Source organism: Oncorhynchus gorbuscha, linkage group LG22 (assembly GCF_021184085.1).
Source record: "Oncorhynchus gorbuscha isolate QuinsamMale2020 ecotype Even-year linkage group LG22, OgorEven_v1.0, whole genome shotgun sequence".
NCBI classification, from domain to species: domain Eukaryota; kingdom Metazoa; phylum Chordata; class Actinopteri; order Salmoniformes; family Salmonidae; genus Oncorhynchus; species Oncorhynchus gorbuscha.
The window spans coordinates 7,959,578-7,985,908 of NC_060194.1; the positions used below are offsets into that span (position 1 = coordinate 7,959,578).

Sequence of the window (26,331 nt, forward strand, 5' to 3'; positions counted from 1 at the left end):
CCCCCCACATACCTTGATGTACCCCCAGGAGACACAGAGCATGGTGTTGGCTTCAGGCATGGTGCTGTACTGTAGCTGTTCTATAGCTGTCACCCCTGGCTGTCCTCAACAGAAGCCCTGTCTGAATAGGCAAAACCAAGGCTTTCTTTCCTCAACAACCAACAGCCATGTCTCCATCTCTTCTATCTTGGTCTTTCAGCCTCTTTGGTGGTTCTTCGCAGAGTCACAGATGACAGATCAACGATAACCCCCACCAAGACGAGCACCTAGACCCCCGCCGGAGTGCTCTTCCTCATTTCTGGAATCTCCCAGTGATATCTTCCCCAGTCACAGCAGCTAGTTGAATAGCGACTGTATTTCCTTCAGCAGTAGACGGTATTCCCCTGAACAGCAATATATAAGTAGGTCAGTAGGTAGGAAGCTTGTAGCTACATATGTAGAAACTATCTCGTAGGTACTGTAGGTGCCTCACTTTAACCACGGTATCTCTATCTATGTCTATACAGCCAATGGAAGACAAGTGGTTCTCAAAAGAGGAGATCCCAGTCCTATTGCATTGCTATCATATCTCTATGCCTCCCAGAGGTAGCCAATGGAGGTGGGTTGCGGAGGGGATTCCAGTGCTATATCCATCCATCCAACTGATGAGACTAAAAGGAGAATCAGAGAGGCTAAGTGGCTTGAACGAGGGAAGAAAGAGGGGGCAGGGAGTTCCAACGGTGGAGGGATCCCCGGTGACTGGCTGGAACTGGTTGGCTGAAAGGCCAGTGGAGGAAGCCTCTCTCGCTCTCTCAGTTTAGTCTCCCGCCAATGCCAGATGTCGCCCCCCTCTTTCTCTCCTCTTTCTCTCTCCCTCAGACCCCTCTCCCTCCGTCCCTGCCAGCAACATGCACATCAACACAAACCACTGCAGACATCAACACGTAGATCACGCCATGGCAACAGAGTCACGTGTACTGCATAGACGCTCTCACGGAGGTCTCTCCTCCAAACGCGTGCGCACACGCACACGCACACACTGCTGCGCATTACTCAGCTGAGAGAAGGGAGGCAGCTGTGCATCGTCCTGACTCTGGCCACTACTTCATCTCAATGTGCACTACTTAATTTCAAATGGGCTTGCTTTTCCTTTTTCACTAAATTAATATTTTACTTGTTTTATATTTTCAAGACTTTCATTTAATTTAGCAAAAACCATTCATATAACTGCCCACTCTTGAAAACTGATGCATGAAATCAAAGGTATCCTATTCATCTATATTTTCGACTTTACTTGTCAATTTTTATCTTGATCCAAATATAAAAATGTATGCGTTGTAATATGGTAATCTGAGAAATAGCCAATCAAATATCCTGCAGCTAATTTACAGAATCACTTGAATTTGTTTTGTCCTTTCTAGCCAAAACTCGTTTCAAACAGGTGCTTTTTCAGTGAACCATTAAATCGCACCCTCTCTAGCAGTGAATGGCTGGCTGTCATATGGCAGACCGGTCTGCTATTTCCCAGTGACTGCAACCGGAACACAACTTTGAAAATGCAAGAAGAAAGAAGCCGTCCGTCTTTCAAAGCTTTGGCTGCACTCAACTCTACAAACCCAACTGCCAGAGACAGTCTTTTAACCCCCCCCCCCAAACAACAACAACAACATAACTTCCCAAACTGGAAATGTCCAAATCCAATACGGATATTCTGTTCAAGCGTATTTGTAATATATTCTTACTGAAGGCGTAAAGGTACTGAATCGTGACCTCTGCAAATTGACTCATATGAGTCATAGACTATGTCTTCTGTGTTTCCCCGCTAGTCATACCGAGCTATGCCAGCACCATATGGTAGTCATACCGACGTTCAGTAGGCTAGCATACGCCAGTACCGTATGGTAGTCATACAACATCCGCAAACCATGCGTTAATGCAGGATGACGGAAACATGAGTGTGTTCGGGTAGGACACATTACCCAACGCGCGCCGTTACTCACGCAGTTATGTCAGACTTGGGGAGCACACTTGTGACAACAGGTTGTTATTTGGCGCTCTCGAAAGCGAGTGTACATTTGTGTGGCGAATGAGCTCCGAGTATTGAAGTGTTAAGTGTTCACAATGTTGAAATGAACATATTCAAAGTAGGTCGTGGTAAGATGAGCGCCACCGCAGGCTATGCAAGATGTCAAAAGGCGCTTTCAACAGGCTCCTTGGTGGATAATGTCACTGCATTCTGTATTCAGATAACCACTATCCGACCCACAAAACCATACATTATATTGTGTGCATGAATACACATGGATAGTGGAGGAGGTGAGGTTCCCACTTATATTGTAGGCTAAAGCGTTTTGAGCGCGAGCAAAAGCGCTATAGAAAAAATCCTATACATTATTATACTGTATTATCGTTAACTGGTGAATTATTTCTTTCAAGTCTGAAACAACATATCAGATTATGTTCCAACTAGTCTGAACAACTCAACCATTGTCTGAATGACCCTAATCTCGAAAATAGACACAACATCGAAAATGCAGAAACTAAATTCCTGGACATACAGCATAATACTAAACCACTGTGAGGTTATTAGGTAATTTAATAGAGTTATGATGCGTTATTATGCTATTTATTACAATATTATCCACGAATGCTACTGTACTTTGAATGCAATTCAAAAGAGCAACATGTAGCCCTTTCCTGCAGTCAATGACCAAAAGTGCCCTCTTTGGCCTCATGGGTGGAATGTTATTCACATTTTTCAGAATTTCATCATTAATAAAGTTTATATATATATATTTTTAACCCGATGAAAATCCAGTGTTTCTACGTCAAACAGTTTTGTTATCTCAGTCTTCTATGATGTATATAAAAGTGTAATATTGGGACGTAAACTCAAAATGTAATACATTTCACCTCTATACCTGACATGGTACGAGTGTCTTCTTCTTTTTAAGCCCATAACCATGTGTGTGAGGTGCAAACTTTTGTTTCAAAGTAGATTTGTTTTAGACTACCAAGAATAACTCTGACCCGGATTTAGCCCGATGCAGTAAAAGGTTCAAGTGAAGTGAACATTTTTTGTAAATAAATTACAATGACAGAGCAAGTGTATGATCCAAACCCATACAATCTGACTAAGTCCCGACATTCAGATAAAAACAAATGTTTTTAAGTAAATCCATTTCCCTTAGACAAGAGTAGATACTCACTCTAGCAAAAGAAGTAGTGTACAAACTCACCTGTTTCCAACTTGTAAGCATCCCAAACGTTTTCTTGTTCGTCTCAGAGCAGCATAGTCCCATTATTGCAAAGGCAATGCCACACGTAAATAAAATAAATTATATAAATATAAATGTTCAAAAACTTGTGTTAAAACTTCTCTCAAATATGTTAGCGTGTCGCTGTTTCTCTCGCTCTCTGGGTCTGCTTCCTCTCTGTATTCAAGTCTACTCTCTTCTGGCGACAGTCAGGAAACATAAAACAATAAAGCATGACTGATTGGCTGGCTGGTTGACTGGCCCACACAGAGACTAAGCTAAACAACTCCTCCTCTATCATGATGTAGCTCGGTGCCTGTCGCCACCCTCCCTTCCTTCCCCACCAGCTTCCTTCTTCTGACTAAAGTTACTGTGGCAATTTACTGGTAAGAGCCTCTTGACAATGCCCCTGGCACTGACCTGTAAGTCCCTCATTACAAAATACCAGGCAATCACACTGACGCACTGCACCGTAAACTATTTGGGGAGGAAAGTGAAAGATTACATTTGTGTCTATTTCGCAAGGTCCCACCCAGGGCACACTTGAAACATGTATTTAAATCACAATGTGACGTCCCTGTTTAAATAAAAGATAAAGCAGTGGAGGTCGATTTCCTTGTCCTACTCTCTGAGCAGATTTGCAATGTTGGCACAATGAAACTAGATTGGAGGTTTGGCCTTGGTTGATTTAAAGCAAAGAGCTGCAGCAGATTGCAACGCTCGCATAGTGCAATTCTGACTCAAGCAGACAAAGCCAAATATTACTCGAACCTATGCCAGTCCCTGTGTCCTAGTTTGGAATGTTTGCAGGTTAAACAGCTGTAGTGGTCACACACACACACACACACGGACACACACACACACACACACATTGTATAACTAACCTTATGGGGACACAGAATTCAGTTTCATTCAAAATTCAATTTTTCCCTACCCCTAACATTAACCCAAAAACCTAACCTTAAACATAATCCTAGGTCCTAACCCTAAAACTATCCCGAGTTCCTAAACCTAATTCTAACCTTAACCCTAAACCCCCTAGAATGTCCCAAGTTGGTCAAATTTTCTGGTCCCCACAAGTATAGTTACACACACACACACACACATACATTTTTTTTATTTTTTTATTTCACCTTTATTTAACCAGGTAGGCTAGTTGAGAACAAGTTCTCATTTGCAACTGCGACCTGGCCAAGATAAAGCATAGCAGCTTGAGCAGACAACACAGAGTTACACATGGAGTAAACAATTAACAAGTCAATAACACAGTAGGAAAAAAAGGGGAGTCTATATACATTGTGTGCAAAAGGCATGAGGTAGGCGAATAATTACAATTTTGCAGATTAACACTGGAGTGATAAATGATCAGATGGTCATGTACAGGTAGAGATATTGGTGTGCAAAAGAGCAGAAAAGTAAATAAATAAATAAAAACAGTATGGGGATGAGGTTTCCCGCAGGGCTTGTGGGAAATTGTGTCTAGTAAGAAAATCTTATAAAAATCAAGGCCATCATTTAATAGAAACATTTGCAGGTTATTTTGGATATATCTTTGTGGTCTGAAAAACAGTTTGTAGATACAAAGCCAATTTCTGTGCATGCATAAAAAAGGACCTGCAACTCTAGAAAAATAAGTCTCATCTCATTAGTACAACTACCAGTCAAACACTATTATTATCAAACAGTCTTTTAAAAAGCATTACCCTCCCTCAAGCCACTGACCCAAAAACTTCCACATCTGTTTCAATAATTCCGTCCCTCTGGTCTAAAGACTGCAGCACTTTAAAGTGTAATGACCACATGTGAGTTAAAGTTTCCTACTAGCACTCAATGCTAGGCTAGCACGCTAGCCCGTAAAAGCCGCTCTCGCTAACTGGATTCAGATGGCTGTGTTTGTCTAAGGCCCAGAGCTAACGTCAGTATGGACGTGTGAGGAACTTAATGACAGTGGTGCTAGAACAGCAGCTATAGCAGCTCGCTCCTCTGAGGTCATTGGAACTTTGGAGTGGCCTAACAGAACAGTGTGTGTGTGTGTGTGTGTGTGTGTGTGTGTGTGTGTGTGTGTGTGTGTGTGTGTGTGTGTGTGTGTGTGTGTGTGTGTGTGTGTGTGTGTGTGTGTGTGTGTGTGTGTGTGTGTGTGTGTGTGTGTGTGTGTGTGGTCCAAGCCCGGGATACACCTGTGGAAACCTCTCCTTGGAAACCTCTCCCCGGGGAAATACCCATTATAGGGTTAATTAGTTCCACCCCGAAAACATTGGATTCGATGTGACCATTCCTTCATTGGGGATGTAGGCCTGCACATTGCTCCTTATGCTGGTCTGAAAAAAAAAGCCTCCACACTCAGTGGACCAGGGTTAGGACCAACCAATGGAATAGTCCCCTATTTAAAAGAGAACAAGTACTGTTTGCCCTCTAGCTCTGGTTCATGCTATGAGATTTCCCACTTCGCAAAGTGCAAACGCATACCGTGAGCAGCATTTGGGGATTTTGCACCACTCAATATTATAGATCAATAAATGCCACGTGCCACACACGCCACTGCACAAGAGGAGTCATCTGACCGGGGATTTGAACCTGCGACCTTCTAGCCTCCACTCCCCAGTCCTATTCCAAACACACTGGACTTGGGTTAACCGTCAACCATCCATCTTAGAGGCCTATGACTCACGGTCAACAATGGCTCCAGTACCCTGTCTGAACGCTGAGTACTGAATGTTGTACTTGCGTGTGTTCAGGGTCTCCGGACTTATTGTGTTGAGTCCCTGTGACGTTGATAACAATAAAGGGAGGCCTTGACCTTAGGGGCCATTGTAGTCTGGTGTCCTGGGGAAAGGGTGAAGAGGAGGCTGTGTGGTGGTCAGGAAAAGAGACAGGAAACGCATGTCATGATCACCGGTCAACACGGTTAGGGTTGGCGCTTCCTTTTGACCGCAACTCCACTGTAATGTCACTGTGTAGGACAGGGGAACTGAGAAGCGTGGCCTCCCAAGCTGAATCCTTAGCGTATTTTGGTCACCATACGGTCTACTCTCTGAGTTTGCTGTGCAGTTATACATTATTTTACTGTAGGCTCATTGTAGAAAAGAGTGGAGGTGAGGTTCCCCTCGTAAGAGTGTTGAGAACATAAAAATAAAATAAAAATCACCACATAAATCAAATTCATGATCATTATTCATTAGTAAAAGTGCCAGATGGCTAACCAATGTTGCCATCAACAGTATCAGCTAGCCTAGTCTAGCACGCAAGTGTCAAATTAGACTGACTTCATAATAGTTAATCTAAAACTGTTATAAAACCAGAGTTATAGCAAGAAACATCAGGTTTTGGTCATGTTTCTGAAAACTGCTTGAGCCATTGAATAATGTCTGGCTAATATGAGCTATCCCAGACACGATGACGTCATCAGACAAAAAGACCTATCAGGCACGATGGTGACTATTATTCATATTGTGTATCTAATTCATTAATATCACAGTCTTACACAGAAAAGACAACAAATGGATAGATTGGTATTCAGATAGGCATCTTATTCAGCGAGAACAGTAGTCTATGGTCCTCTTATGCAAACTCTCCACTGTTTGTGAATTTTATAGCAGAGCCATGAAACAGCAGTAGCCGTTGACACACACACACACAACCGCAGGATGCTAACCACTTGGCAAATACGTCAATGGGTCGTTCCACGAAATGAGTCCCCTTCGGATAGTGTAACTTGGTGAGAAATAAACATGTTTTTATTTCTCCTCATTTTAACATTCTGTCATAAAGAGCACATGTTCATCTTAATAAAACACTAATTCTCCAATCACAAGAGGTTAAATAAAAAAAATGACAATAGTAAGTGTATCAAACGTGCCAAATAAAGTTGACGATTTCATCTTAAATCATCTTAGATCCCCTTGTGACAGGAGGAATGGAAGCTTGTGTTCACCAGGGAGGGGCATTTGAATGCAATCTTCACAAACAAAATAAAAATGTTTAAAACATCTCTAGCCTGTCTATATATGAGTAACAGAATCGACGTGTTATGCCTGCATAACCGCATAACCAAGTTTTCCACCACAAAACACCAGAAAATGGTGCTTTACATCTGCTTTACAGCCTATCTGAATGGCAATCTATTCACTGATTTAACCATTAGATGTGCAATGTTTCTTTAGAATACATTTTTAAAAAGGAATACTTTCACTATATTAAAATGAGAGCAGTTCACATAACAGGGTTTACCTTAAAATGAGGGGCAGGTTTTTTGATTTATTCCTTAATTAAAATCAATCACTAATCACATGAAATAAACAATCTCCAGAAATTATTTTGTCAAAGCAAGAAAATAACTAGGGCTTTACAATGACAGTGAAAACTTGAGGAATTTTGAGGTTAAGAAGTCCTAGAAGTCCACAGAGGGTGCACAGAGGTCATATAAAAATCAGATTTATAGAATTGTACATGTGGTCTATATTAAAGGGCACTTCATTTAATACAACAGGCGTTTAAAATAAAAATATTGGTGCACAATTTCTACTTAAAATATCCAAGGGATGCAAAAGGGACTCATTTCGTGGAACAACCCCAAAGTTAATCAAAGCACTCTTCATATTGCACAGTAAAGACTCAAAAGACACCAAGCAGCCTTAACATATGTCCAATATTATCTCAATCCACATCTAGTTTCTGTGTACTATCATGCCGACGAGCTACTAACCAGATCATACAACAAAATATCATCACAGCAATAGTCTCAATGCACTTAAGTGGTTCGTTTCAGGTTGTGTTATAGTACGTTTGTGTGGTTGTTGTTGCATTATGGTCATGTTGAGTTGCAGTTGTGTTGTGGTTACATTACAGTGGTGAGGTGTTGCATTTGTGTTGTTGCTGCATTACGGTCATGTTGTGGTTATGTTAAAGTTGTGTTGTGGTTGCGTCACGGTCATGTAAACAACAGATAAGCTCAGTTTTACCTTGTTGGAAGCCATGTCGCTGACGGAACGGTAGGTCTGGATGGTCTCCAGCTGGTCAAGACACCAGTCCAGCTCCTCCATCGTCTCCATGGCCAGCTTCTGGTACGACTCGTCTGTCAACAGACACACAGCAGATACAAACTCAGGACGCAGCGGCTCCATGTCCGACACAGAGCATGGTGGGGGTCCCAGGGCAGTGTGGCCATGCCGTATGGGGGTCCCGGGATGTCCGGGTGGGGAGGCGTGAAGAGGCGAGCAGTGATCCTTCATCATACGTGGTGGTCCGGTTAACTCAAATGCACTCTCAGTCAAGGAAAGAGGCTAAGATTTGTAGTAGTGTCACCCTCTCTCTCTGTGTCAATGTGTCTATGCCCCTGCATTCCTTCCCTCTCCCTCTCTCTTGCTCTCCCGCTCACCCCCTCTCGCTCTCGTTCTCTCCCTCTTTTGCTCGCCCTCCCTCTCTCTTGCTCTCCCTCCCTCCCTCTCTCTCTTACTCTCCCTCCCTCTCTCTCTCTCTTTTGCTCTCCCTCCCTCTCTCTCTCTTTTGCTCTCCCTCTCTCTCTTGCTCTCCCTCCCTCTCTCTCTTGCTCTCCCTCCCTCTCTCTCTTGCTCTCCCTCCCTCTCTCTCTCTTGCTCTCCCTCCCTCTCTCTCTCTTGCTCTCCCTCCCTCTCTCTCTCTTGCTCTCCCTCCGTCTCTCTCTCTTGCTCTCCCTCCCTCTCTCTCTCTCTTGCTCTCCCTCCCTCTCTCTCTCTTGCTCTCCCTCCCTCTCTCTCTCTTGCTCTCCCTCCCTCTCTCTCTCTCTTGCTCTCCCTCCCCCTCTCTCTTGGTCTCCCTCCCCCTCTCTCTTGCTCTCCCTCCCCCTCTCTCTTGCTCTCCCTCCCTCTCTCTCTTGCTCTCCCTCCCTCTCTCTCTTGTTCTCCCTCCCTCTATCTCTTGTTCTCCCTCTCTCTCTCTCTTGTTCTCCCTCTCTCTCGCTCTCTCTCTTGTTCTCCCTCTCTCTTGCTCTCTCTCTCTCCTTAACCAAGTCGTGCGAGGTGGTTACGTCTGCTACTCTGCTCGCCTTGTGGCGTTGATGTGTCAGTGAGCCCCCCGGCCTGAGGAGGGTTTGAGGGGGAAGGGGGAGGCGGAGCCCTGCCAGCGCATTTACTCACCCTCCATGCACGAGACGTTTCACTTCAGAGTCGCAGGGCAGACACGCACCAGGGCTACACGGTTGTTTATAATGTACTGTATAGCCTCAATGGCTAATGGGGTTGGCTTGAGGAGAGGGACGGATCCTTAATACTGCCAAACATGCAACCCTTAACATGTGTATGTCTAGGAGGCTTACACTGGGAAAACTATTCTGTTGCCCTTGGATAGAGAGTAGAGTCATCGAAAGAGAGAGGCAGGAGAAAGAGGGAGATATAGAGTGGATAAAAGGTGGTACCAAAGAAATTAGAATACAAAAATGGAGAAAGACAAAGAGAAGAGAGCGATTGATGGATAGATAGACTAAAAGAGAGAGAGAAACCCGGCTGAAACATATCGGTCAGCAACTGAAAGCTTCAAAGAGGGACTTCAGAGAGCTGCAGACGCTCACACCACCGTGCTAGACCAACAAGCTCTCCTCACTCTGATCCTCTTGAAAGAGAGACACCCAGCTAACAACAAATGTTCCCACAACTTTAGAGAACGCTCCCTTAATTGTCTCAATAGGTTACGTTTTCATAGGAATGTTCCAGTGATGTGCAAGGACTGTTTCAAAGAGACCATTGACTTAATGTCCAACAGAACGTACCCAGAACCATGTTCTCAGGATATTCAATAGTAATGTTCCAGTGATGTGCAAGGACTGTTTCAAAGAGACCATTGACTTAATGTCCAACAGAACGTACCCAGAACCATGTTCTCAGGATATTCAATAGTAATGTTCCAGTGATGTGCAAGGACTGTTTCAAAGAGACCATTGACTTAATGTCCAACAGAACGTACCCAGAACCATGTTCTCAGGATATTCAATAGGAATGTTCCAGTGATGTGCAAGGACTGTTTCAAAGAGACCATTGACTTAATGTCCAACAGAACGTACCCAGAACCATGTTCTCAGGATATTCAATAGGAATGTTCTAGACGACACATTTCATTGGAACGTTGCAGGAATTTTGGAGTGTTAGGAGAATATTCTATCAACGTCATGCCAAATATATACAGAACATGCTTTCCGAGTGTGATTTTTGATTGACCAAATTCACATGGAAATGTGAGTTCTAGATTTGTCATTCTCATTAAAAGCATGAGAATGACGGGCGACCAGGTGCAGGCAGCGATCGGTTGAAGAGCATGAATGTAGTTTTACTTGTATTTAAGAGCAATTGGAGGCCACGGAAGGAAAGTTGTGTATATATACACACAGTTGAAGTCGGAAGTTTACATACACTTTAGCCAAATACATTTAAACTCAGTTCTTCACAATTCCTGACATTTAATCCTTGTAAAAATTCCCTGTCCTAGGTCAGTTAGGATCACCACTTTATTTTAAGAATGTTAAATGTCCGAAAAATAGTTGAGAGAATGATTTATTTCAGCTTTTATTTCTTTCATCACATTCCCAGTGGGTCAGAAGTTTACATACACTCAATTAGTATTTGGTAGCATTGCCTTAAAATTATTGAAATTGGGTCAAACGTTTTGGGTAGCCTTCCACAAGCTTCCCACAAAAAGTTGGGTGAATTTTGGCCCATTCATCCTGACAGAGCTGGTGTAACTGAGTCAGGTTTGTAGGCCTCCTTGCTCGCACACACTTTTTCAGTTCTGCCCACAAATTTTCTATAGGATTGAGGTCAGGGCTTTGTGATGGGCACTCCAATACCTTGACTTTTCTTGCCATTTTGCCACAACTTTGGAAGTATGCTTGGGGTCATTGTCCATTTGGAAGACCCATTTGCGTCCAAGCTTTAACTCCTGACTGATGTCTTGAGATGTTGCTTCAACATATCCACATCATTTTCCTTCCTCATCATGATGCCATCTATTTTGTGAAGTGCACCAGTCCCTCCTGCAGCAAAGCACCCCCACAACATGATGCCACGCCCGTGCTTCACGGTTGGGATGGTGTTCTTCAGTTTGCAAGCTTTTTCCTCCAAACATATAACGATGGTCATTATGGCCAAACAGTTCTATTTTTGTTTCATCAGACCAGAGAACACTTCTCCAAAAAGTGCAATCTTTGTCCCCATGTGCAGTTGCAAACCGTTGTCTGGCTTTTTTTATGGCGGTTTTGGAGCAGTGGCTTCTTCCTTGCTGAGCGGCCTTTCAGGTTATGTCGATATAGGACTTGTTTTAGTGTGGATATAGATACTTTTGTACCCGTTTCCTCCAGCATCTTCACAAGGTCCTTTGCTTTTGTTCTGGGATTGATTTGCAATTTTCACACCAAAGTATGTTGATCTCTAGGAGACAGAACACGTCTCCTTCCTGAGCAATATTTATTTTTATTTCACCTTTATTTAACTAGGTAGGCTAGTTGAGAACAAGTTCTCATTTGAAACTGCGACCTGGCCAAGATAAATATGACAGCTGCGTGGTCACATGGTGTTTATCCTTCCATACTATTGTTTGTACAGATGAACGTGGTACCTTCAGGCGTTTGGAAATTGCTCCCAAGGATGAACCAGACTTGATTTTCTGAGGTCTTGGCTGATTTATTTTGATTTTCCCATGATGTCAAGCAAATAGACACTGAGTTTGAAGGTAGGCCTTGAAATACATTCACAGGTACACCTCGAATTATGTCAATTAGCCTGTCAGTGTCATGCAGGTGAATGAGGACCCAAAAGCGACTTGGCGAAAACAGAGTATTTAATCCAGAATAAACTTTACAAAACAAAAAGCATAATACTACACGTAAAGACGAGAACAGACTGGAGACTTGATCGAGAACTGCAGGTTGCCTCGGGAAGGCACTTGAACCTAGCAGACTCAGACACCTGCTCACCACGCAGCATCTGAGGGAAACACGACACGACAGGGCAAAACATAGACACAGCACGGTGAATTATAAATGAGGATCCGACAGGGCAGGTACGGGAAACAAGGAGAGAAATAGGGACTCTAATCAGGGAAAAGGATCGGGAACAGGTGTGGGAAGACTAAATGATGATTAGGGGAATAGGAACAGCTGGGAGCAGGAACGGAACGATAGAGAGAAGAGAGAGCGAGAGAGTGAGAGAGGGAGGGGAGAGAGAGGGATAGAAAGAGGGAAAGAACCTAATAAGACCAGCAGAGGGAAACGAATAGAATGGGAAGCACAGGGACAAGACATGATAATAAATGACAAAACATGACAGTACCCCCACTCACCGAGCGCCTCCTGGCGCACTCGAGGAGGAATCCTGGCGGCAACGGAGGAAATCATCAATGAGTGAACGGTCCAGCACGTCCCGAGACGGAACCCAACTCCTCTCCTCAGGACCGTAACCCTCCCAATCCACTAAGTATTGGTGACCCCGTCCCCGAGAACGCATGTCCATGATCTTATGTACCTTGTAAATAGGTGCGCTCTCGACAAGGACGGGAGGGGGAGGGAAGACGAACGGGGGTGCGAAGAAAGGGCTTAACACAGGAGACATGGAAGACAGGATGGACGCGACGAAGATGTCGCGGAAGAAGCAGTCGCACAGCGACAGGATTGACGACCTGGGAGACACGGAACGGACCAATGAACCGCGGAGTCAACTTACGAGAAGCTGTCGTAAGAGGAAGGTTGCGAGTGGAAAGCCACACTCTCTGGCCGCAACAATACCTAGGACTCTTAATCCTGCGTTTATTGGCGGCTCTCACAGTCTGTGCCCTGTAGCGGCAAAGTGCAGACCTCACCCTCCTCCAGGTGCGCTCACAACGTTGGACAAACGCTTGAGCGGAGGGAACGCTGGACTCGGCAAGCTGGGAAGAGAATAGAGGAGGCTGGTAACCCAGACTACTCTGAAACAGAGATAACCCGGTAGCAGACGAAGGAAGCGAGTTGTGAGCGTATTCTGCCCAGGGGAGCTGTTCTGCCCAAGACGCAGGGTTTCTGAAAGAAAGGCTGCGTAGTATGCGACCAATCGTCTGATTGGCCCTCTCTGCTTGACCGTTAGACTGGGGATGAAACCCGGAAGAGAGACTGACGGACGCACCAATCAAACGACAGAACTCCCTCCAAAACTGTGACGTGAATTGCGGGCCTCTGTCTGAAACGGCGTCTAACGGGAGGCCATGAATTCTGAACACATTCTCGATAATGATTTGTGCCGTCTCCTTAGCGGAAGGAAGTTTAGCGAGGGGAATGAAATGTGCCGCCTTAGAGAACCTATTGACAACCGTAAGAATCACAGTCTTCCCCGCAGACAAAGGCAGACCGGTAATGAAGTCTAGGGCGATGTGAGACCATGGTCGAGAAGGAATGGGGAGCGGTCTGAGACGACCGGCAGGAGGAGAGTTACCCGACTTAGTCTGCGCGCAGTCCGAACAAGCAGCCACGAAACGGCGCGTGTCACGCTCCTGAGTCGGCCACCAAAATCGCTGGCGAATAGACGCAAGAGTGCCTCGAACACCGGGATGACCAGCTAACTTGGCAGAGTGAGCCCACTGAAGAACAGCCAGACGAGTGGAAACAGGAACGAAAAGGAGGTTACTAGGACAAGCGCGCGGCGACGCAGTGTGCGTGAGTGCTTGCTTAACCTGTCTTTCAATTCCCCAGACTGTCAACCCGACAACACGCCCATAAGGAAGAATCCCCTCGGGATCAGTAGAAGCCACAGAAGAACTAAACAGACGGGATAAGGCATCAGGCTTGGTGTTCTTGCTACCCGGACGGTAAGAAATCACAAACTCGAAACGAGCGAAAAACAACGCCCAACGAGCTTGACGGGCATTAAGTCGTTTGGCAGAACGGATGTACTCAAGGTTCTTATGGTCTGTCCAAACGACAAAAGGAACGGTCGCCCCCTCCAACCACTGTCGCCATTCGCCTAGGGCTAAGCGGATGGCGAGCAGTTCACGGTTACCCACATCATAGTTGCGCTCAGATGGCGACAGGCGATGAGAAAAATAAGCGCAAGGATGAACCTTATCGTCAGACTGGAAGCGCTGGGATAGAATGGCTCCCACGCCTACCTCTGAAGCGTCAACCTCGACAATGAATTGTCTAGTGACGTCAGGAGTAACGAGGATAGGAGCGGACGTAAAACGTTCTTTTAGAAGATCAAAAGCTCCCTGGGCGGAACCGGACCACTTAAAACACGTCTTGACAGAAGTAAGAGCTGTGAGAGGGGCAGCAACTTGACCGAAATTACGAATGAAACGCCGATAGAAATTAGCAAAACCTAAAAAGCGCTGCAACTCGACACGTGACCTTGGAACGGGCCAATCACTGACAGCTTGGACCTTAGCGGAATCCATCTGAATGCCTTCAGCGGAAATAACGGAACCGAGAAAAGTAACGGAGGAGACATGAAAAGAGCACTTCTCAGCCTTTACGTAGAGACAATTCTCTAAAAGGCGCTGTAGAACACGTCGAACGTGCTGAACATGAATCTCGAGTGACGGTGAAAAAATCAGGATATCGTCAAGATAGACAAAAACAAAGATGTTCAGCATGTCTCTCAGAACATCATTAACTAATGCCTGAAAAACAGCTGGCGCATTGGCGAGACCAAACGGCAGAACCCGGTACTCAAAATGCCCTAACGGAGTGTTAAACGCCGTTTTCCATTCGTCCCCCTCTCTGATGCGCACGAGATGGTAAGCGTTACGAAGGTCCAACTTAGTAAAGCACCTGGCTCCCTGCAGAATCTCGAAGGCTGATGACATAAGGGGAAGCGGATAACGATTCTTAACCGTTATGTCATTCAGCCCTCGATAATCCACGCAGGGGCGCAGAGTACCGTCCTTCTTCTTAACAAAAAGAACCCCGCCCCGGCCGGAGAGGAAGAAGGCACTATGGTACCGGCGTCAAGAGAGACACAGATAAATAATCCTCGAGAGCCTTACGTTCGGGAGCCGACAGAGAGTATAGTCTACCCCGAGGAGGAGTGGTCCCCGGAAGGAGATCAATACTACAATCATACGACCGGTGAGGAGGAAGGGAGTTGGCTCGGGACCGACTGAAGACCGTGCGCAGATCATGATATTCCTCCGGCACTCCTGTCAAATCGCCAGGTTCCTCCTGAGAAGTGGGGACAGAAGAAATGGGAGGGATGGCAGACATTAAGCACTTCACATGACAAGATACGTTCCAGGATAGGATAGAATTACAAGACCAATTAATAGAAGGATTATGACATACTAGCCAGGGATGACCCAAAACAACAGGTGTGAAAGGTGAACGAAAAATCAAAAAAGAAATAGTCTCACTGTGGTTACCAGATACTGTGAGAGTTAAAGGTAGTGTCTCAAATCTGATACTGGGAAGATGACTACCATCTAAGGCAAACATGGGCGTAGGCTTGTCTAACTGTCTGAAAGGAATGTTATGTTTCCGAACCCATGCTTCGTCCATGAAACAACCCTCAGCCCCAGAGTCAATCAAGGCACTGCATGTAGCACCCGAACCGGTCCAGCGTAGATGGACCGACATAGTAGTACAAGATCTAGATGAAGAGACCTGAGTAGTAGCGCTCACCAGTAGCCCTCCGCTTACTGATGGGCTCTGGCCTCTTACTGGACATGAATTAACAAAATGTCCATCAAATCCGCAATAGAGGCACAGGCGGTTGGTGATCCTCCGTTCCCTCTCCTTAGTCGAGATGCGAATCCCTCCCAGCTGCATGGGCTCAGTCTCAGAGCCAGAGGAGGGAGATGGTTGCGATGCGGAGCAGGGAAACACCGTTGATGCGAGCTCTCTTCCACGAGCCTGGTGACGAAGATCTACCCGTCGTTCTATGCGGATGGCGAGAGCAATCAAAGAGTCCACACTGGAAGGAACCTCCCGAGAGAGAATCTCATCTTTGACCACTGTGTGGAGTCCCTCCAGAAAACGAGCGAGCAGCGCCGGCTCGTTCCAGTCACTAGAGGCAGCAAGAGTACGAAACTCTATAGAGTAATCCGTTATGGATCGATCACCTTGGCATAGGGAAGCCAGGACCCTAGAAGCCTCCCCACCAAAAACTGAACGGTCAAAAACCCGAATCATCTCCTCTTTAAAGTTCTGGTAATTGTTAGAACAATCAGCCCTTGCCTCCCAGATAGCTGTGCCCCACTCTCGGGCCCGGCCAGTAAGGAGTGAAATGACGTAAGCAACCCGAGCTCTCTCTCTAGAGTATGTGTTGGGTTGGAGAGAGAACACAATCTCACACTGGGTGAGAAAGGAGCGGCACTCAGTGGGCTGCCCGGAGTAGCAAGGTGGGTTATTAACCCTAGGTTCTGGAGGCTCGGCAGGCCAGGAAGTAACAGGTGGCACGAGACGAAGACTCTGGAACTGTCCAGAGAGGTCGGAAACCTGAGCGGCCAGGCTCTCCACGGCATGGCGAGCAGCAGACAATTCCTGCTCGTGTCTGCCGAGCATGGCTCCTTGGATCTCGACGGCAGTGTTACGAGCGTCTGTAGTCGCTGGGTCCATTCCTCGGTCGGATCCTTCTGTCATGCAGGTGAATGAGGACCCAAAAGCGACTTGGCGAAAACAGAGTATTTAATCCAGAATAAACTTTACAAAACAAAAAGCATAATACTACACGTAAAGACGAGAACAGACTGGAGACTTGATCGAGAACTGCAGGTTGCCTCGGGAAGGCACTTGAACCTAGCAGACTCAGACACCTGCTCACCACGCAGCATCTGAGGGAAACACGACACGACAGGGCAAAACATAGACACAGCACGGTGAATTATAAATGAGGATCCGACAGGGCAGGTACGGGAAACAAGGAGAGAAATAGGGACTCTAATCAGGGAAAAGAATCGGGAACAGGTGTGGGAAGACTAAATGATGATTAGGGGAATAGGAACAGCTGGGAGCAGGAACGGAACGATAGAGAGAAGAGAGAGCGAGAGAGTGAGAGAGGGAGGGGGAGAGAGAGGGATAGAAAGAGGGAAAGAACCTAATAAGACCAGCAGAGGGAAACGAATAGAATGGGAAGCACAGGGACAAGACATGATAATAAATGACAAAACATGACAGTCAGAAGCTTCTATAGCCATGACATCATTTTCAGGAATTTTCCAAGCTGTTTAAAGGCACAGTCAACTTACTGTATGTAAACTTCTGACCCACTGGAATTGTGATGCAGTGAATTATAAGCAAAATAACCTGTATGTAAACAATTGTTAGAAAAATTACTTGTGTCATGCACAAAGTAGATGTCCTAACCAACTTGCCAAAACTATAGTCTGTTAACAGGACATTTGTGGAGAGTTTGAAAAACTAGTTTTAATGACTCCAGCCTAAGTGTATGTAAACTTCCGACTTCAACTGTGTGTGTGTGTGTGTGTGTGTGTGTGTGTGTGTGTGTGTGTGTGTGTGTGTGTGTGTGTGTGTGTGTGTGTGTGTGTGTGTGTGTGTGTGTGTGTGTGTGTGTGTGTGTGTGTGTGTGTATGTATATATATATATATATGTGTGTGTGTGTGTATGTAATATATATTGACCTGACATTTGTTGGAAGACGTGTGCTGAGAGTTTTGAGAAAATAGGATACAAATGAGAAAAAAAAATTCAATCCCCAATTTGTATCACTTCTGTAAAATGACCCATATACGATATTCTGAGAACATGATAACCGCATTCTGGGTAAGTTCTGTTTGACATTAAGGGAATGTTCTCCTAACTCTAATGCCAGGACATGCTAAATAGGTTCTCGGGAGGCTTTCGCTAACATACATAGAATGTTCCCCCTAACTAATGGAAAACTGGACACAAACATCAGGGGAACATGACAAAAACGTTCTCTCTCTCTCCCTAGAATCGTTAGCTGGGGAGACAGAGAAAGAGATTGAAAAAAAAACATATCAAAAGGCAAGGCACATGCAACACGAGGCAAACTTTTACTCCCTAAGCTGGGGGGGGGGACCAGACCCAGGGTTTGAGACACCAAGGCAACTTCCTCCCACAAAAAGCCTGGAGTGGATTTCTGGGAGGATGGATGACTGGACTGGTTGGAGAGTCGTGGTGGACCACGACTGACATTTGACACGGAGAGGAACGTTTCTTTGACACAAAATCATGTGAGCCCCAGATCGGTCATACGTGGGGCTAGGAGTTTTCCTCGGACCAAGTGACCTGATCAAGAAAGAAAGAGGTAATAGTTATTGCCAATAATGTATGGAGCCTAGTTATAGCCTATCTGGCCAAGAGTTTTTCCTGTTCAAGTAACATGGTCAGGGGACAACTTACTTGTCCTCGTCATACGGTGCTGTATCACTCACTGTAAACGGCAGTACCCACCGAAAAGGTTGCTCTGCCACTGAACATAGTTTCTGTGCGAAACCCCGATCTCCACTTTGAAGGAATCTCATATGGAACGGATCGGACCCATATGCTTCGCACAATGGGACAAACCAGTGTGTGTTACAGCAATTTGCGTCAACAACTTGGGGTAAAAGCACATCAAAGCGCTTTGACATCACAATGACGTCACCATCGCGAAACCTATGAACTTGTGTACTGTCAAGAGCAGCCATGAAATCGGAGTTCCTCCTCAAAAAACCGAGTAGCAGAAGGCGAGTTACTGCAGAGGCCTATACTGTAGAGACCCATTTTCTCTCAACAACTTTTATGAAGACTCTGGACTATATCCATGTACAACAGGGTTGGTGAGGTGAATTATGCTTGAGTGATGAATAAACTTGCCTCAGACCTGAAGACTTATGTTAGCTCCTCAAGCGAATGCTTTAGTTAAGAGGGGCAACAGTCTTGTGGCACGCAGGAGACCCGGGTTCAAATCCTGGTCCGGCACACACAGGTGTCGTAGTGGTGGCCCTGAAAGTGACACTGAGTGACACATGCTACAGCTTCACCAACAGGTGATGAATAACCTTGAATATGATGTGGAGACTTATGTTAGCTCCCCAAGTTTAATGCAAAGTCTTGAGGCACGCAAGAAACGGTGGAGGTCCATCAAAGGGGGGCCTTCATAAAGGGGTGTGCTGGTGAAATCCGGCTTGCACCACAAAGCAGCTGCCTGGCCCGAGCCATCGGGGGTGCGAGACGTGCCAAGAAGGTGGAACCACATCCTGACTTTTCCCTCCATGGAGGATGTATAAAGGGACATTAGAGGGTTTCATAGCGCAGTCACCGCGCCAACATCAAAGACCACTAACTGAATCATTAAAACCGTCTGTAATGTGATTCCCTTCATAGGATAAATAAATGGTGGTTGGTTGGTTCATTCTGTTGAAACACACACACACACACACACACACACACACACACACACACACACACACACACACACACACACACACACACACACACACACACACACACACACACACACACACACACACACACACACACACACACACACACACACACACACACACACACGTTATTAGGGAGGTGTTCCTGACCACGTCGACTGACCAGGACAAACTCTGGTAAGCTAATTACATAGACCCCAAAGTATTTCTGAGTCAGGTCATGTGGTTAGGAAAAACTTCTGACTATAAGGTATGTTTGGATGAACCAAAAAGTTGACCACAGGCTTGTCTTGTTTAAAAAAAAATAGTGCTACACAATCTAGTGTCGTGAGTTGTGACAATACTGTATATGTGAATTGAGGTTTCGAAACATATGTCTTACTTGTTGTAGTGAGGAGCTGTAGTGTTTCAACTCAACCGAGACACAACAAGAATCGATAGGGCCCTAGTCCCAAGTTGATTTTAAATGCACCACTATATAGGTCAGTAGACATTTCACAATGTCAACGGTGGCGGGGGTGATGCATTTCTTAGGTCGGAAAATGAACTCAAGAGAGACAGATTGAGAGACAGAACATACTTTTCCAGACAACAGGCCTTTTTTCAGGCAGACGGAGGTCTTCCTTTATTCGCAGCCAGACGTTGTTGGTCTTAATGCTTCAGCCATATGCTGCAAGCATGGGAGGAAAACAGGCCTCAGTGTGGATTTAGCCTTCTGTCCTCTCTCTCACTCTCCTTCTCTCTCTGTTGACTCTCTCAGTCCTCTCTCTGTCCTCTCCATCTCTCCCCTCTCTCTCGTTTCCTTTCTCCAGCCCACAAAACCAGTCTCTGTCAGAGACCCATCAGCGGCACCCACTAAGGCATGCCTGGGTATCCGCCCCCACACCCCACCTCCGTCCACCCATCCACCTCACACTGCCCCTTTCTCTCTCCTCAACCCCCCCTCCTTCTCCACCCCTACTTCATGCCTGGATGAAGACCAGTGCTGACATGACATAACTGGTCAGCACTATACATTAGAACAAATTGAGCGAAGCAAGCTAACTGGAACGCTGGCTAGGCACAGTAACCCTATGAATCAGTTACTATATATATATATATATATAGATATGTCATTTTATGGGCAATGCTACAGTATGTACTAGTTCATTTACAGGAAAGTGCAGCAGCTACGGACCAAAACTCAGTTCCCTTTCTGTCGGTCATTGCGGATTTCGTGCGCCAGAGCCCTCTACTGAAGAACATTGGCCTTGTCAGGCGTCATTCTAATGAACACCGCGCCTCACCGGAAGACACATTCCTTCAATTCTTACGCTCTTGATCTCAAGCTGAGCTATACAATTCACGCATTTCTTAAAAATTAACATTTGAACACATCATTTATCAGCCTTCACCTTAACTGTAAGGAGAGTGTTCTCATCCTTCTGGACTTGTCTTAAAGTTTGGCAACTAGTTTCGAAACCTATTGCGTCCCTTTGAACCGATGAAGTTTGTGGATCTGAAGATCCTCTCCTACAAGACAGCCCTGCTTGTGGCTTCAGCCTTGGCTAAACGCATTGAAGATCTCCACGCATTATCCGTTCACCCATCCTGTATGAAGTCCGTCCTTGGTGACTTTAAGGTCACATTGTGTCTGAATGCGGCCTCATGACTATCACCTACAGGTTTTCCCCTTTTCGCCTCCTCTGGGCGTTGTTTAAAGGTTTACCTGTAGGACACGTTTCCAACTCATTTCATGGAGGGCTGAGTGTCTGCAGGTTTTTGCTCTACCCTTGTACTTGATTGAAATTAAGGTCACTGATTAGTTAGGAACTCCTCTCACCTAGTTGTATAAGCCTTAATTGGACACAAATTGAAAGGAGAAATCAAAAACGACCCGCCTTGGAATGAGTTTGACACTCCTGCTGTAAGAGATATTTGTACTGTTGCGAGTTGGGCATCTCCACACACTTTTGTGAGGTTTTATTGCTTGGATGTCACTGCCCCCAGTGTAGCCCCCAGTGTGCTTATGGCTGGACAGGAGAAGATCAATAGGCAGCATGCAGATTGCACAATACCCAGGTGCCGCAGGATTTCCTGTCGGGTTGGAACTCTGGGTGGTCTGCAGTGGGCCATTACATTTTGTGTACACTGGGGTCAGCTTGGGGTGTGATTTCATGTCTCCATAGCTGTGTTGTACCGAGTTGACCGACTGAAAAGGAACGTACAGTTATGACTATAACTACTGTTCCCTGAAGGAGGGAAACGAGATACAACCCGGAAACACACACCCAACAAATATTTTCGCACGTTCATCATCAGTTCATAAACTAAGACTAATTTGATTGGAGAATTTGATAAGTCATTAAGTTGATATGCACAGTATGTTTTACAATATCACATTGCAGTTGGTATAATATTTAATGATCCAAAAGTCTGTTGGGAACCAGTGGAATAGGTAGACTTTTCTGGCCCGTCCAGAAACCACATCATTACTTTTTTTGTAGTTCGTCAACTCACAACCACCAGCATTGTTGATTGTGTCTCTTGAGAGTTTATAAGTGCGGCTCAATCTCTTTAAACTATCAACACAACAGTCAAGTTTGATTGACGCCCTCCCCACCACACACACACGCTCTCTCTCTCACCTACCACCACACACACACACACACACACACACACAACCCCCAGCCTGAGGCCCTCACAATGCATTAGGGGGACTTTTCCTGCAGGGCTGCTGGCACGGGCTGACTCTAGGGATGGGCCGCAGTCAGCTTTATGGGTGTGCTGACGTCAATAACATAATTCAAATACTAAACCAGACTGCATGCTTCCAGCCCTCAGGATCCCTCTACTCTGGGCCAGACACAGGGAAAACACGACATGGATTTCACATTACACGATAGGACTGAGTAACACTGAAAAGGACTGCTGCAGACTAGCACCCAGGGACAGAGTGATGCTACTGATCTGATTTGGATTGGTTTGACCCCAGGAAGAGTAACTGCCGCTTTTGCAAAAGCTAATGGGGATCCAAATAAACAAATATGTCTGGTTTCAAGTTTAAAAACGTTGCAAGGTTAAACCTTTATATGTGTCTTTTCATTTGCATGCTGTTTTATTATGTATCTGGCTGTTCTGACAGCTTTGCCAGTGCAAATAGCACAAAGATGGCAGATTATCCATTTAAAAACCTCTTAAGGATCAGACCTTTCCCCCCCAATTTTCACCTAAAATGACATACCCAAATCTAACTGCCTGTAGCAAGGATATGCATTTTCTTGATGACATTTTAAAAGGAAACACTTTGAAGTTTGTGGAAATGTGAAAGTAATGCTGGAGAATATGACACATTAGATCTGGTAAAAGATAATACAAAGAAAAAAATGTTAACAATTGTTGGTCCATCTTTGAAATGCAAGAGAAAGGCCGTAATGTATTATTCCAGTTTAGGCGCAATTTAGATTTTGGCAACTGGATGTGCAACGTTTTAGACTGATCCAATGAACCATTTGCATTTCTGTTTAAAATGTTTTATCAAGGTTGCACTGATTATAATGAGCTAATGCTAAGCTATTTGCCAGCTATGTGTGGCGCCTATATTTTTTGACATTATACATGGATTTCTGGGTGTCACGTAAACGTCTGTCAGACCAAAGATGTTATAATGAAGTGTTTTACTCATCGTTCGGGTAAACTTCCAGAAGTGAAGTGAATGATCATAGATGACACACACCCTTCAAAATGCATACTATAAGCAGACTAGAAAGTGTTTTACTCAATTATTTTGATCAATGGTGAGCTCACCCGTGATGTGATTAATTATAAATTGTCATTGCTTAACTAATTCATATTGTAGTTTGTCAGCCGAGAGTTATAAAAATATGACCATTTGTGTTACGTCAATATTTCCTCAGTTAGCGCTAGGACAAATGTAGCCTACATTTTCCGTTTGGATGATCGTGTTATGCTGTAGCTACTTCTGTGAATGTCTGAACATTGCATCCAGAAATAAACTGTTCAAATGTAACTTTGTAAGGACTGTGTTTGTGCAAAATGTTTCTGTGAAAAAACAGTGTGGCCAGCTCAAATGCTGATTGTTGCATCAATCAAAAGTGGATGTTCTAAATATGCGTTCTAATCCCACCGGTTTGAGCGTACACTGCAGGGACCACTGTAGAAAGATCACACCTGTTTTGTTGGTACGTGTCAAAAGGTTAATTCCAATTTTTCAGGGGGTGATGCACAACCCTTAACACCCATACTTCCCGCGGCTATGGACACTGATGTGGCTTTCCAACAGCAAGGTGCAGTGTTACCATTGTTTACCAAAGTTGTTCTTTATAATGTTGAAACAAAATGTCCCCAAACCCCATAAATCACACACTCACAAACGACAAATGTGTGTACATTGTACAATCAATTGGTGAGAGAGAACCTAAAATATTTGTACATATCCACTGTAAACATGAATTGTGGCAAAGTTGGTTCCTGTTTCAGTCACGTCTTTGGTCACGTTGGCGTGGGTCAAACAAAACACCCTAATGATTGGTTGACAATACAGCCTCCCACAATGCAGGTGATGGCTGTAGGATGAAGTTGGTGAAGAGCAATTGCCATAGGGATATTTACATCTGTGCCATTATAACGTCTGTGACAGCATAAGGCAGCGCCATTTAGGCAACAACCTATAGGAATTCACATCCAGTTGACTCCTCTAAAATGGTGAAAGCATGCTGGAAGCCCTGAATTGTTCTGCCTATGCTAAAACAGCATTTTGGCCACTATCATTCTCTATGGCAACTGCAAAAACCTGCAATCAAAACTTCATGACCTTTGTTCATGCAGTCGACATGTTGGCGCAAGTCAGATTTTTCTTGGCTCGTACAGGACCAATAAAAGCCAAGTACACTCATTTGGTGGGGGGTAAAAACAAAATGATTTTAGATTTATATTTTATTTTTTACATTGTGATTTATCAGGAAGTAGTGCAGCACCCTCAGCCCCCCACTTCCTGCGGCTACGGGAATACACCGCTCTGTTTCAGTAACCTGTCTGTATAACCTGTTTTACATTCCACTATGCAATAATCTACCTCTCATGACGTAGTTTACAATATGAAACAAAAGGTGGATGAGAAATGTTTTGTGGGGCCCACACCCATGGGGAACTATGCACACAAGTCACTTGTGTGTTTGTTTTTTTGGGGCTAGGAATGTGGTTGCTCATTGAGTTCTCATTTTACAGAGTTGTGTGTGTTGAGGCTGACCAACGTTGGTGGGAAAGGGCCTACTGACACAAACAATTACACACACACACAAGCATACAGAGTATGCAGAGATATAAACACAGATTCCTGCAAGGGTTCAACACTCTGGGGGAAAAAACCAACAGTGAAAGGAAATAATAATAACCCTCATAAAATAATCCTACATTAGTATGGACATTAGAAGGACAGAGACACTGTATAAACATCCATAACGGTCCCATTCATACATTCACTGGTACAGTAAACATACATTTTCTGAGAGGCTGCTCAAAGGGAGTCAGTTAAAACGCTACATCCCTCTAAAAGAAGATTAACAAGTCATCTATCCACAATCCCCTTTCATGCTTTCAGAGCCAACCACCAGCCATGTATCCCCCTACTAGTTTACATGTTGTGACGCCCAGCGATAGCCTTTAAAGATGAATTACCGAATACCGATCGTTGACCGCAAAAAGACTTCAGAACTGCGTATTTCCCTGAAAAAAATGGCATTTATCAAGACGCCAATGCACTAATACACACAAAAAAAATCCTCTGATCTAATACAATGTTGTTGATATGAGCGGCTTGGTGGGATGGGGCCAAGATTCGGCGTGAAGCATCAACTCAGAAATCACGCACGGACATGAGATGGTTTTGAATGTTTTCACAATCGACTCGCATTACCTCGTAATGGCAACATTGTAAACTAGCACCCAGTGACGCTACTGTTCTAATTTGGATTGGGCCTCCTCCAGCTCTCTTCCACTCTTTAACCTTGTGACACCAGACCGGTCTCTCTCTCCTGTTTATTTCATTTGGCATGGTTCTCTTTCTTTCTGGCTGTCCACTTGTTTATTGTGGTGAGAGCCTGGTTTCCGCTGGCCTCATGCAGTCTCAGGAAGGTCACATTTCTGTTGTCTTCCTCCATTATTCTCTCTCTCTCTCTCTCTCTCTCTCTCTCTCTCTCTCTCTCTCTCTCTCTCTCTCTCTCTCTCTCTCTCTCTCTCTCTCTCTCTCTCTCTCTCTCTCTCTCTCTCTCTCTCTCTCTCTCTCTCTCTCTCTCTCTCTCTCTCTCTCTCTCTCTCTCTCTCTCTCTCTCTCTCTCTCTCTCTCTCTCTCTCTCTCTCTCTCTCTCGCAACTGAGCAAATACCGGAAAAACGCAGGTATCCTTTTCCCCCCATGACGTTGATCTTAAATGAAAGACTAGTCTCGTCTAACAAAACACAGGCACAAAACAGGAAAAATCTGTTCTCCCTTCCTTCTCCGTTTCCTGTCATGGAAATTCTATTGGCTTTGACAAACAGAAGACAAAGAGCTGGATAGAAATGGGAGGATGTGAGGTTCTTTTTCCTATTGGCACGTTTGTTCATTGTTATGGTTCAAATCAGTATTAACAATGACTCGTTATTTAGGTTGATGTCATCTGTTGAGTACTTAAAAAGGCATTTAAAGTAGAGGTTTGAAGAGTGACGGGTGCAGATTTAATGGAGTGTAAAATGTGCCCATCACCAACATTTGGAGAGGAGCACAACAGT

At 44.9% G+C, this 26,331-nt stretch overlaps 1 protein-coding gene across 5 annotated transcripts in view; it reads right to left on the bottom strand.

Annotated features, from left to right (window-relative positions):
* Positions 1 to 26,331, bottom strand: part of LOC124010232 (cAMP-specific 3',5'-cyclic phosphodiesterase 4B-like) — a 132,795-nt gene that overhangs the window by 10,604 nt on the left and 95,860 nt on the right. For 3 of the 5 annotated variants that reach the window (XM_046322677.1, XM_046322678.1, XM_046322679.1), the window contains one exon: positions 8,195 to 8,307. In XM_046322677.1, coding sequence (XP_046178633.1) covers positions 8,195 to 8,307 — 113 coding nt within the window. Of the gene's footprint in view, positions 1 to 12; positions 844 to 3,218; positions 3,498 to 8,194; positions 8,308 to 26,331 lie in introns of those variants that run through there. The other 2 variants (XM_046322680.1, XM_046322681.1) reach the window with 2 other exon arrangements.